The 11,906-nt window shown below is 36.5% G+C and overlaps 1 protein-coding gene across 5 annotated transcripts in view; it reads left to right on the top strand.

The window, feature by feature from the left end:
- The window catches only part of LOC119072205 (serine/threonine-protein phosphatase 6 regulatory ankyrin repeat subunit B-like), a 149,812-nt gene that overhangs the window by 118,234 nt on the left and 19,672 nt on the right, over positions 1-11,906 (top strand). For 2 of the 5 annotated variants that reach the window (XM_037177375.1, XM_037177373.1), the window contains 8 exons: positions 3,850-3,948; positions 4,015-4,113; positions 4,318-4,422; positions 4,499-4,603; positions 7,259-7,357; positions 7,429-7,527; positions 7,737-7,841; positions 7,919-8,023. In XM_037177375.1, the coding sequence (XP_037033270.1) occupies positions 3,850-3,948; positions 4,015-4,113; positions 4,318-4,422; positions 4,499-4,603; positions 7,259-7,357; positions 7,429-7,527; positions 7,737-7,841; positions 7,919-8,023 (816 nt within the window). The remainder of the gene's footprint in view (positions 1-3,849; positions 3,949-4,014; positions 4,114-4,317; positions 4,423-4,498; positions 4,604-7,258; positions 7,358-7,428; positions 7,528-7,736; positions 7,842-7,918; positions 8,024-11,906) is intronic. The other 3 variants (XM_037177374.1, XM_037177376.1, XM_037177378.1) reach the window with 3 other exon arrangements.

The raw sequence follows: 11,906 nt of genomic DNA, 5'->3' as shown, positions 1-11,906 counted from the left end.
TGAAAAAGTTAATAATTTCAAATACCTCGGAGTTATGATCGATCGAAAATTGACGCTAAACGAAAATATGAACTTTATTTGCAAAAAACTAGCAAAGAAAATCGGTTTCTTCGGTCGGATCGCGAAAAACTTAACGTTTGTTGCAAAGATGAACGTTTACAAAAGTATAATTGCACCTCATTTTGATTTTTGTTCGTCGCTACTGCTTCAAACAAGCCAACAGTGCCTGAATAAATTACAAAGGCTACAGAACCGTGCCATTAGAGTGATTTTGCGATGCAGTAGATACACCAACATTGAGTTTATGTATGAAGCCCTCCACCTGGTGAAAGTGAGACAACGCCTTGTATTTAACACCCTGAAGTTGGTCTTCAAAATCAAACATGGAATGGTACCCGAATATGTCTGAGAACGGGTCGTGGCCAACATGGCAATTCACAATTTCAACTTGAGGGACAATGGTGATTTTAGACTGCCTTTATACAAAAAAAAACATGTACGCAACGAATGCTTTTGTACGACGGTCTGAAACGTTTCAATGGATTGCCTATACAATTAAAGAGTAAAGTTAAGGCCCGTCATTGGGAAATGACAGGACAGTTTCCCGAAAATGTATGGAAAATTTTATCACAAAAATTCACAAAAAATTCAAAGAAACTCACCTCTTATGCTTTCCATTGTATCCGGGCATAGTCGCTTTAGGTCGCCAAGGCATATTTGAACACTAAAACACTTTTTACTCGATGAAAAAACAAAAAGTTTTTTTTGTTTTGTCGCGACCAAAACACAGAAAATATTTCGACACAATTGTGACACTCCGCTATTATAAGTACTAGAATGAATGTTTGCTGTGTTCACTTTGGCGGTAAAATATTTTCATTCAAAAAAGTGTCCGACCCTTCAACGATGGTAGACATTTATTAAAATTGTAACCTCTCCCACTTCCTTAGTAAGCTAACAAGACTTCCCTGAGTCTAATTATGCCAACTCTTTGAATAAAAATATCGGCTGAGGTCGAATAATTGTCCGCTGAGCTTTAACAAACCTCCGCTGAGCACTAATAATTCTCCGCTGAGCTTTGGCAAACCTCTAAGGAGCTCTAATAATTCTCCGCTAGGCTTCAGTAAGAGTCCGTCAGACCTTAGCACGTAGTAGTAAGGCAAAAGAAGCTGAGCGAACACTCAATAAGCATCAGCGGATTAGTACATTTTCTACCTTGGTGTATATTTCGAGAATAACTTCGTATGTACAATTGTATATAACGAGCGCCAGCGAGTGTATATACAATTGTACATAAGAAGTGATTCGAGAAATATACACCAAGGTAGAACAACGTTTTATCTCCTGCAAGCTGATATTTCATACATTAGCGAAATAACCACAAAAATTTGGATTTAAAACTAATTAATTAAGCATGTTGTTTTAAAACGCATTCACAACAAAAAAAAACATACAGAGAATCCTTTATTTACTTACTCACACACATATACTACCCACCTCAACATTTCGTTCAAATCACATCGCATTCCGACTACTCTGATTATTTGATCGATGTAGAAGTGACTAGCGAACCACTACCGACACCAATTGCATCGCGTTATGTGATTTGTTGGCGTAGTGGTCAGCATGTTTGGCTGATATGCTGCTGGTCCCGTGTTCGCTTCCGCCGTTCGGCGATTATTTTTTTTTCAAATATGTAGATGGAAAGTAAATTTACCCTAGGTGGGTTATGTGTGAATTATCCAATCGTATAGGCTGTGGTTATGTATATGTTTGTGTTTATATGCAGAAACGCGTAATGTATGAAATATCAGCTTGCAGGAGATAAACCTAATAATTGTTGCTATGATTTAATAAGACTCCACTTAGCTTTGGCAGATCTCCGCTGAGTGTCCGATTAGCTCCATTAGGCCTTCCTGAAACTTCCTTAGGCCTAACGGACACTTCCTGAAGCCTAACGGAGAATTATTAGAGCTCAGCGGAGGTTTGTTAAAGCTCAGCGAAGAATTATTAGAGCACAGCGGAGGATTATTCGACCTCAGCCGATATTTTTATTCATAGAGGTGGCATAATTAGACTTCTTCTTAGACTTCTTAGCTTACTAAAGAGAAACGAACATTTATTTACACTCAGCGCAGTCTTACGAGCAGGGCCTATTTTTGGAAATTTATTTGGAAATTTTTACCAAAATTTCCAAAAAATTTCCAAAAATTGCGAAAGTTCAAAAGTCGAATATTTTCGGTTGGGGTTTTTTCTGAGCTCAACCTTGCGTTTTAGCCGGTTTTCAATGTTTTTGTTTGGTTCTTGACACACTCTTCGAAATATAATGACATCGAGAATGATTAATTTGAGCAAGAATCAAATAAAAACTTTGAGAACCGGCTAAAATGCAAGACTAAACTCAGCAAATGCCAAAACCGTTCAAAATTATAAAAATATTTGACTTTTGAACTTTCGCAATTTTTGGAAATGTTTTAGAAATTTTTTGGAAATTTTGGTAAAAATTTTCAAATAAATTTCCAAAAATAGGCCCTTTGCATCGAGTAAAAAGTGTTTAGTGTTCAAATATGCCTTGGCGACCTAAAGAGACTATGCCCGAATACAATGGAAAGTATCAGAGGTGAGTTTCTTTCAATTTTTTCGGTGAATTTTTGTGATAAATTTTTGCATACATTTTCGGGAAACTGTCCTGTCATTTCCTAATGACGAGCCTATGAAAAAAGATTTATTAATGGATTAAGAAATTATTATAATTTGTGACGTAAATTCTAAAAAAAAAAAAAAAATTGGAATTTAAATTTGAAGTATATTTTTAACTAAAACGAAAGAATAAGAAAAGAAAATCTCTATATTTATGTAAACGTGTTTAAATGTATGTAAATGAATAGTCTTTGACTAAATAAATGATGATTTATTATTATTATGCATCCAACAATTTGGCTGCATTTCCTTGCTGTCAGCTCACAGTGTTAACCCAAATGAAACCATCTGTCCATCAAAATTCCAAGATTTTGACTTTTGTCTCTTTCCTCCAATACATGTTCGCTCATTGTAGACGTAGTGTCGATGAAGGATGTATTGTCTCGATAAATGCTGAAAACTCAGCACTTTCCGGTGTTGAAGCACAAACGACGAAAAACGTCGAATTATGATAGTAAGTCATTTGTGTACCTGTTTTGGACGATCGCTTTTAGGCAATTTCGCGGCCTACAAGCGAAAGTGTCTGAAATCAACTGTCCCAAACAGGTACACATGTGTCGATGATATCTACTCGATATCGGTTACACGGCATACACGCAAAAAAAATATTACCATTTCGTTACCAAGAAGGTGACATTTATTTTTTATCACTCGATCTACGAAAGTTGTAATTTTCAGTTCTCGATCGAGATGTGAAAGTCAAGAAATGCAAGTTATGTGTTTTCATCTACCTAGGTGAAATAATAGCAGTAAAAAAGTGCTATTGTTTCGCCGTCGGTAGATAAAATAGCGTATTCACCTCTGTCCAAATGTTTATTTAGACACTTGGGGCTATAACATTCGCCTTCGGCTCATGCAATAACTCAACAAGTGTCTAAATACACATGTGGACAGAGGCGAATAATCTACTATGTGTTACTTGGTTACACCTCAAATTACAATCTTCGTAGTTCTCGTGATAAAAAGTTATGTGGATCACATGTGTGCACACTGAACGACGTAAAGAAATTCAACCTGTGCGATTGCGGCCCTTACCTTCGGCGCGGGCAGCACCCCTCGCACACGGTTGAATTTCTTTACTTTCGTCTCTTGTGATCCAAATAACCATTATTTTTTGTGTTGCTAGTATAAAACTGACTACGTTTCTAGGTTTCGACAAGATTGCAGACATTTTGATTAAGGCTGGAGCGAATGTAAATGCGTTGAACAATGATAAACGGACACCTCTATTTTTCGCAGCTCTAAATGGTATTTCTGAAAAAAATTCCGAAAATCTACCGAAAATTATTAATTATAAAAACTAAATGTTTTCAGATTCCGTGCCTGTCGCAAATTTGTTGATTCAAAATGGAGCTCAAGTCAATGTCCAAGACAAAGATGGAGATTCAATTTTAGCTGTTGTCGTTAGAGAAGGTAAGTAGTTGGTAGGTTTCTTTGTCGGTTGATCAAGAAGGTGTCTTTAATGTATTTTTAAGGGGAGTGTCCGGTTGTCTTCTTTTGAACAATTAAAAAGTCTGCAATATTTCGTATAAAACTAATTGCATTTTTATTCTCGTCCGTCGTTTAAAGTTAATGTAGAAATTAGTGATAAATGAAATTATTATTTTCATCATTTAGATAAGGAGAGATATAATTTTGCTGAGTTTTTGCTGAATAACGGAGCAGATCCGAACCTTGCTAATGACGAGGAAATGGTCCCATTGCATTTCGCAATAACAAATGGTAATCTAGACTTTTTTTTAACTTGCATAAGATTATTAATGTTACGATCGTTTAACTTCTTGTTTCATTCAAAAAGCAACAGGATATGCCAAGATTGTTGAGCTATTGATTCAGAAGGGAGCAAATGTAAACGTTGAGGACGCGGATCAGATGGGACCATTACATTTTGCCGCCGATAATGGTAATTTCCGAAATGACTATTTGATTTAAACAGCATTAACAGCATTGACTACAATACAAACATAAAGACAGTGTGTATTTTTGAGATAAATTGAATTTTATGAAGTGGCGGTTGTGTAACATGTCCAGATTTGAATGTAGGGCGCCAGAACAAGGACTTTTTAGGTAGCTATATCCTTGTTCTGCCGCCCTACATTCATATCTGGACCCGGCATGCTCGCTCAACATCCGCCACTGTAACATCTTTAGTTTTCCTCTAAATCTAACTTTTAGTCCTCCTTCTGGACACAGAACGCGTCTTTCAGACCAATGGTATAGCATGTTTAAAGTAAAGCAAAGTCGAAGGTCGCCGATCATATTCACTCTCACTGTACAGTGTACACAAACTTTGACGAAATCAAACTGTCCTTAATGTTGCCTTTGAATATGTCGAATGACATCATTATGTCCACCAATTTCCTCCTCAATTCAAGATTTTGTAGTCCAACATGTCTGCTTCGATCCTCGTATGGTGCCAATCGGAACGAAGCAGCATTTCTGTGGCTATCTAGTAGATAGATGACAAACTGCTTTTGAATTGGTTCAATGTCATCCTTGTAAACTTCCAATGACGGGTTCCAGATTGTAGACTAAGGCCTGCAACAGGTCGAACGATGCGGAGCCTGAAATTGGCTGATCTGATCAGGTCAGGTCAGGTTCAGGTTGCTTCGAATGAAATGACCTGACCTGACCTTACTTTCAGGTCAAACTCAGGTTCAGGTGACCTGCTTCAGGTTGATCCGTCCCGATGCCGAGCCCTACGTAGACGCATTTTCCAATCTCAATGTAACGTATGCCGCATACAATGTTCATTGTGTCTCGATTGTGAAGTTGCCATTTGAGTAGTGTTCATGCATCCAACAATTTGGATGCATTTCCTTGCTGTCAGCTCACAGTGTTAACCCAAATGAAACCATCTGTCCATCAAGATTCCAAGATTTTGACTTTTGTCTCTTTCCTCCAATACATGTTCGCTCATTGTAGACGTTGTGTCGATGAAGGATGTATTGTCTCGATAAATGCTGAAAACTCAGCACTTTCCGGTGTTGAAGCACAAACGACGAAAAACGTCGAATTATGATCGTAAGGCACAGAATAGTCATTTGTGTACCTGTTTCGGACGATCGATTTTGGGCAATTTCGCGGCCTACAAGCGAAAGTGTTTGAAATCAACTGTCCCAAACAGGTACACATGTGTCGATGATATCTACTCGATATCGGTTACACGGCATACACGCAAAAAAATATTACCATTTCGTTACCAAGAAGGTGACATTTATTTTTTATCACTCGATCTACGAAAGTCGATCAGTTCTCGAACGAGATGTGAAAGTCAAGAAATGCAAGTTATGTGTTTTCATTTACCTAGGTGAAATAATAGCAGTGAAAAAGTGCTATTATTTCGCCGTCGGTAGATAAAATAGCGTATTCACCTCTGTCCAAATGTTTATTTGGACACTTGGGGTTATAACATTCGCCTTCGGCTCATGCAATAACTCCCCAAGCGTCTAAATACACATGTGGACAGAGGTGAATAATCTACTAATACCGTTTTATACATAATGCGAAAGTAGACTCCCATAAATAAGTCTACTCTGACTCTGATGAATATAAACAGTCGAAGTTGGTACTCTTTTCAATGAATGATTATAGACATTTTGTAGTTGTTTTTTGTTTGCAATCGGTGTAATTTGAATAAATTAATTTTATATTATTATTTATCTCCTGCAAGCTGATATTTCATACATTACGCGTTTCTGCATATAAACACAAACACATACATAACCACAGCCTATACGATTGGATAATTCACACATAACCCACCTAGGGTAAATTTACTTTCCATCAATATATTTGAAAATAAAAAAAATCGCCGAACGGCGGAAGCGAACACGGGACCAGCAGCATATCAACCAAACATGCTGACCACTACGCCAACAAATCACATAACGCGATGCAATTGGTGTCGGTAGTGGTTCGTTAGTCACTTCTACATCGATCAAATAATCAGAGTAGTCGGAATGATGTGATTTGAACGAAATGTTGAGGTGGATAGTATATGTGTGTGAGTAAGTAAATAAAGGATTCTCTGTATGATGTTTTTTTTTGTTGTGAATGCGTTTTAAAACAACATGCTTAATTAATTAATTTTAAATCCAAATTTTTGTGGTTATTTCGCTAATGTATGAAATATCAGCTTGCAGGAGATAAAACATTGTTCTACCTTGGTGTATATTTCTCGAATCACTTCTTATGTACAATTGTATATACACTCGCTGGCGCTCGTTATATACAATTGTACATACGAAGTTATTCTCGAAATATACACCAAGGTAGAAAATGTACTATTATATTAATTTTGAGTAAACTTATCAGTAGATAATGTATTTGTGTTACTTGGTTACGCCTCAAATTACAATTTTCGTAGTTCTCATGATAAAAAGTTATGTGGATCACACTGAACGACGTAAAAAAATTCAACCTGTGCGATTGCGGCCCTTGCCTTCGGCGCGGGCAGCAACCCTCGCACACGGTTGAATTTCTTTACTTTCGTCTCTTGTGATCCAAATAACCATTATGTTTTGTGTTGCTAGTATAAAACTGACTGCGTTTCTAGGTTTTGACAAGATTGCAGACATTTTGATTAAGGCTGGAGCGAATGTAAATGCGTTGAACAATGATAAACGGACGCCTCTATTTTTCGCAGCTAACAATGGTATTTCTGAAAAAAATTTCATCTATTAAATCTACCGAAAATTATTAATTATAAAAACTAAATGTTTTAAGATTCGGTGCCTGTCGCAAATTTGTTGATTCAAAATGGAGCTCAAGTCAATGCCCAAAACAAAGCAGGAGATTCAATTTTAGCTGTTGTCGTTGGAGAAGGTAAGTAGTTGAGTTGGTAGGTTTCTTTGTCGGTTGATAAAGAAGGTGTCTTTAATGTATTTTTAAGGGGAGTGTCCGGTTGTCTTCTTTTGAACAATTAAAAAGTCTGCAATATTTCGTATAAAACTAATTGCATTTTTATTCTCGTCCGTCGTTTAAAGTTAATGTATAAATTAGTGATAAATGAAATTATTATTTTCACCGTTTAGATAGTGAGAGATATAATTTTGCTGAGTTTTTGCTGAATAATGGAGCAGATCCGAACCTTGCTAATGACGAGAAAAAGGTCCCATTGTACATAGCTGTAACAAATGGTAATCTAGACTTTTTTTTTAACTTGCATAAGATTATTGATGTTACGATCGGTTAACTTCTTGTTTCATTCAAAAAGCAATAGGATATGCCAAGATTGTTGAGCTATTGATTCAGAAGGGAGCAAATGTAAACTTTGAGGACGAGGATCAGATGACACCATTACATTCTGCCGCCAATAATGGTAATTTCCGAAATGACTATTTGATTTAAACATATGTAAAATATGTAAAAACGTACCGTTATATGAATGAATGATACTGGCTGAATAATTAATTGATGATTGATTACAATACAAACATAAACACAGCGTGTATTTTTGAGATAAATTGAATTTTATGAAGTGGCGGTTGTGTAACATGTCCAGATTTGAATGTAGGGCGCCAGAACAAGGACTTTTTAGGTAGCTATATCCTTGTTCTGCCGCCCTACATTCATATCTGGACCCGGCATGCTCAACATCCGCCACTGTAACATCTTTAGTTTCCCACTAAATCTAACTTTTAGTCCTCCTTCTGGACACAGAACGCGTCTTTCAGACCAATGGTATAGCATGTTTAAAGTAAAGATGATAAAAAATATGCCTATATTGTCAGTAGCATGGCATGCGTAGTATCTTTGGAAATGTAGTGACATCAGCTACCCGACACACAAACAAAAACAGAAAATAACGTTTGATCCAGATCTGTTAAAATGGCATGAACTCTCACTTTCAATTTATTTCAAAAACCACCTGCCGACTTTTTTCTTTCTTTAGGCCTAAAATGATAAGGAGACCATTACTTTGCATTACACTTTTAATTAGACTTTGTTCAACCACACCGTGTAAAACAATAAAATTAGTCAAATATTCCAAAAAGTTAGTCCTATTGTGATACGAGCTCAGATCAATCGGAGCCCCGTACGAACCCGTATATCTATTAGGTACGTGACCCTAGTGCGTCTGTCGCCCTACTTTGACCTTAAGCCTATTGCGCTGTAAACGTAGTTGAAGTAAAATTATTATGAAATCTGTGCATTTTAGAAATTGGAAATGAACAACACAAATTTCAAATTGACCTAAAATTTTAATTTACATGCACAGCGGTCCAAGGACCGAAATGTAACAATTTTTTAAACCAAATTCTAGTCAGTGTCAAAAGCCTTTAATGTGAAAGTCTTCATCTGTCTCAGTTCATTCCCTTCCCTTCTGAAAAGCTGTGAGCCCAATAATATATATTACACAATTGTCACGAAGAAGTCGAGGCTTACCGAGACTGATTGTGACAAGTGTGTACTCTATTTTATCACATAAGCGTAAACGAGACAACAACGTAGATCTGAAGTGTAATTTTTGAATTAAACTTCTAGTTAAGTAATTTTGACATGCGAACACCGCGCGTATGTGATAATAAATATTATGCAAGTATGACAAAGCGGTCGAGGCTTGCCGAGACGGCTTGTCATACGTGCATATTCTTTTTTATCGCATAAGCGAAAACGAGACAACAAGATATGCGAATGACACCTTGACAATTTACAGAAGTATAATGTTTGTTTAAATATCCTAGGTGAATAATTTTTCCGGGGAATCACACCGCGTATACGATAAAAATAATTAAATTTCGACTAAACGGATTTCAATCATACAAAATGTCAGTGTGTAGTGCGTGATCTCAGGACTTCTGTAACGTAATTAGTTTTTCAATCGGATTAATATCTTCCGAGATATAAACCTTTATAAACAGATATCGTTTCGATTGAAAATGAAATTAATTTGAAGGGATTCTGCAAGTCTACGTGAATATTTGATAAAAAAATAAAATAAAACAAAAATTTGACGAGGAGCGAACCCAAGACCATCGGATAAAAGTGACGCGCTCTAACCGATTCGGCTACTGAGACTTCGAAAGGAATGGATTTGTTGACACTTTTTGTTTTGCACAATGTGTGTGTTCATGTGTGTATCAGTATATTTTCCAGTTTTCGTTTATGTATGACATACTCACCGCGGAACGATAAAATCATATATGCGGTAGTAGGGCTACACGGTGAGCTTTAAAAAAAATTTATTCGACCTCTCGTGCACATGGGATATTTTCATGGGAATGTGCTCAGGGGCCTCCCAGGATGACGAAATGACTATTCCCAAAATGTTTCGATGGGAATTTTTTTAATAAGATCGATTTTCCGTTTTTTTTTTGGACCTACGGGAAGCTTCGAAGACTGTTTGGACCTTACTGGTGACTCGTTTGAACACAAAAATATAGTTGCTGTTTAGCCTGAGATGTAAGCTTTACAGCGATACCAATCATGACATTCATGACTGCCAACAAACATCTTGTATGAGGCATAGTCATTCAACTAGATGCCTGCGAATTTCAAAGGCTGTATCACACGTGGATGATTTCTATTTTGTCTCAAAAAGTATGTTTAGTTATTTTACATAATTTAAAAGGTGAATAAAGGTCGTACTTCTGTACTGAATTCCAAACAAAATTTATGTCTCATTACTCATCTCTTACGATCTCATTACCCCTCCTACCACATAATAATTAATATTTACCTATAAAAATCAATTTACTGATAAATATGCTAGTATATAGCTCAAAATACCGTTATATAGCTCATTATAGCTAGATGTCCATACATGGGATGCTTGAAACACCCCACACTCATAACCAACCACTTCCAACTAATCAGTAACTTTGTATATATCACGTCCACAGATTTATATCGTTCTTACAAAAATCCAAAATGGCGGTTGACGGCCATTTTGTTAGGTGGTGAAAAGTAATACGGCTGCTTTACATTCGTTAGTACCTTTCAAACAAAAAAAAATCATGAAATTCGGTCAACATTTACTCGATATATTAACAAACAAAAAAAACACCACCTTTACTGTACGGCTGAGTAGCCGGTTGTGAGCTTACTCCAACGAACCCAGCTAACGTTCAGGTGAACCGAATTTCATACAATTTTTTTCTTGATTGGCGCAGTCAATACTGTGGTGCCTCTGAACACCAGACCCGATTGGATTCTAAAGATTATAGAGCTCGACTTGCCAAGTGAATGAAACCAGATTCGATATTTGCTTGATTACAATTCAGTTTAATGACTGTATGGCTTAAAATTACCTAAAATTGTACAATGAATTATCCGTCTAACCTAAATGCGCGAGACTAAAACACAAAACCGTTAAGGCGTTTTAATTAGAAGTCAAAACACTTGATTGAGCTACCTTGATACAATGTTGTACCCTGTTTACAGGATCCGCCTCTTTTGCACACAATTACTCGGTCAGGTGACAATCTAATTACAAAACCAAAACAATTCCGTTAGAACAAAGACTTTGAAAAGGTTGGTTAAACGGATTTTCAGCAGAACAAATACTCACGACTTTCGGTTATTATCTTTGGATAAAATATGGTTGCACGATTAGATCGGACACTTTACGTTAATTTTAGACTAAGTTTTACACTAGATCAATCAAGATGACTGAGAACTATTCTAATTTATTTTGATGATTTTCTGAATGCTTCACGCTTTATGATACTTTCAATGAATGAGAACAAGATATGCAGTTGTCATGTAGCTGATTAACTAATTGCTTGCGTAATCCGGTAGAGCGTGCAATTCGCGGGTGGAATTCTTATCGACTATTTGATTTGAAGCGCCAACAAATACCTATCTAGTAGAGCAAAAATAGTCGAAATACGTTCAAATTTGGTTGAACTATATGCAAAAACTGCTTGGCGTCGTGTATACCTGGTTGACACCAAGGGGTCTAACTCACGAGTCGGTCATCCGATTTCTATAAACTTTTTTGTCGATCGATATTGTAAATAGCTTTCATTTGACGTAATACTCACAAGTATATCCGTTAAATGGCCGGAGATATTTTCGGAAAACCTTAAAGTACTTATGGGGCCTCGCCTATCTTCGAACTTGGCCTCACTATTTCAACTACCTTTCAGAGAAAAAAGAAATTTGAAATCGAATTTGATTTACTCAAGATAACGACGTGTCAGACGGATTTAAATTTTTTTTATTGTGGATTCGTCATCTATGAACATAAGCAAACATAT

This window comes from Bradysia coprophila (genome assembly GCF_014529535.1).
Source record: "Bradysia coprophila strain Holo2 chromosome IV unlocalized genomic scaffold, BU_Bcop_v1 contig_81, whole genome shotgun sequence".
NCBI classification, from domain to species: Eukaryota; Metazoa; Arthropoda; class Insecta; order Diptera; family Sciaridae; genus Bradysia; species Bradysia coprophila.
This window is presented reverse-complemented; position numbering and strand designations above follow the sequence as displayed.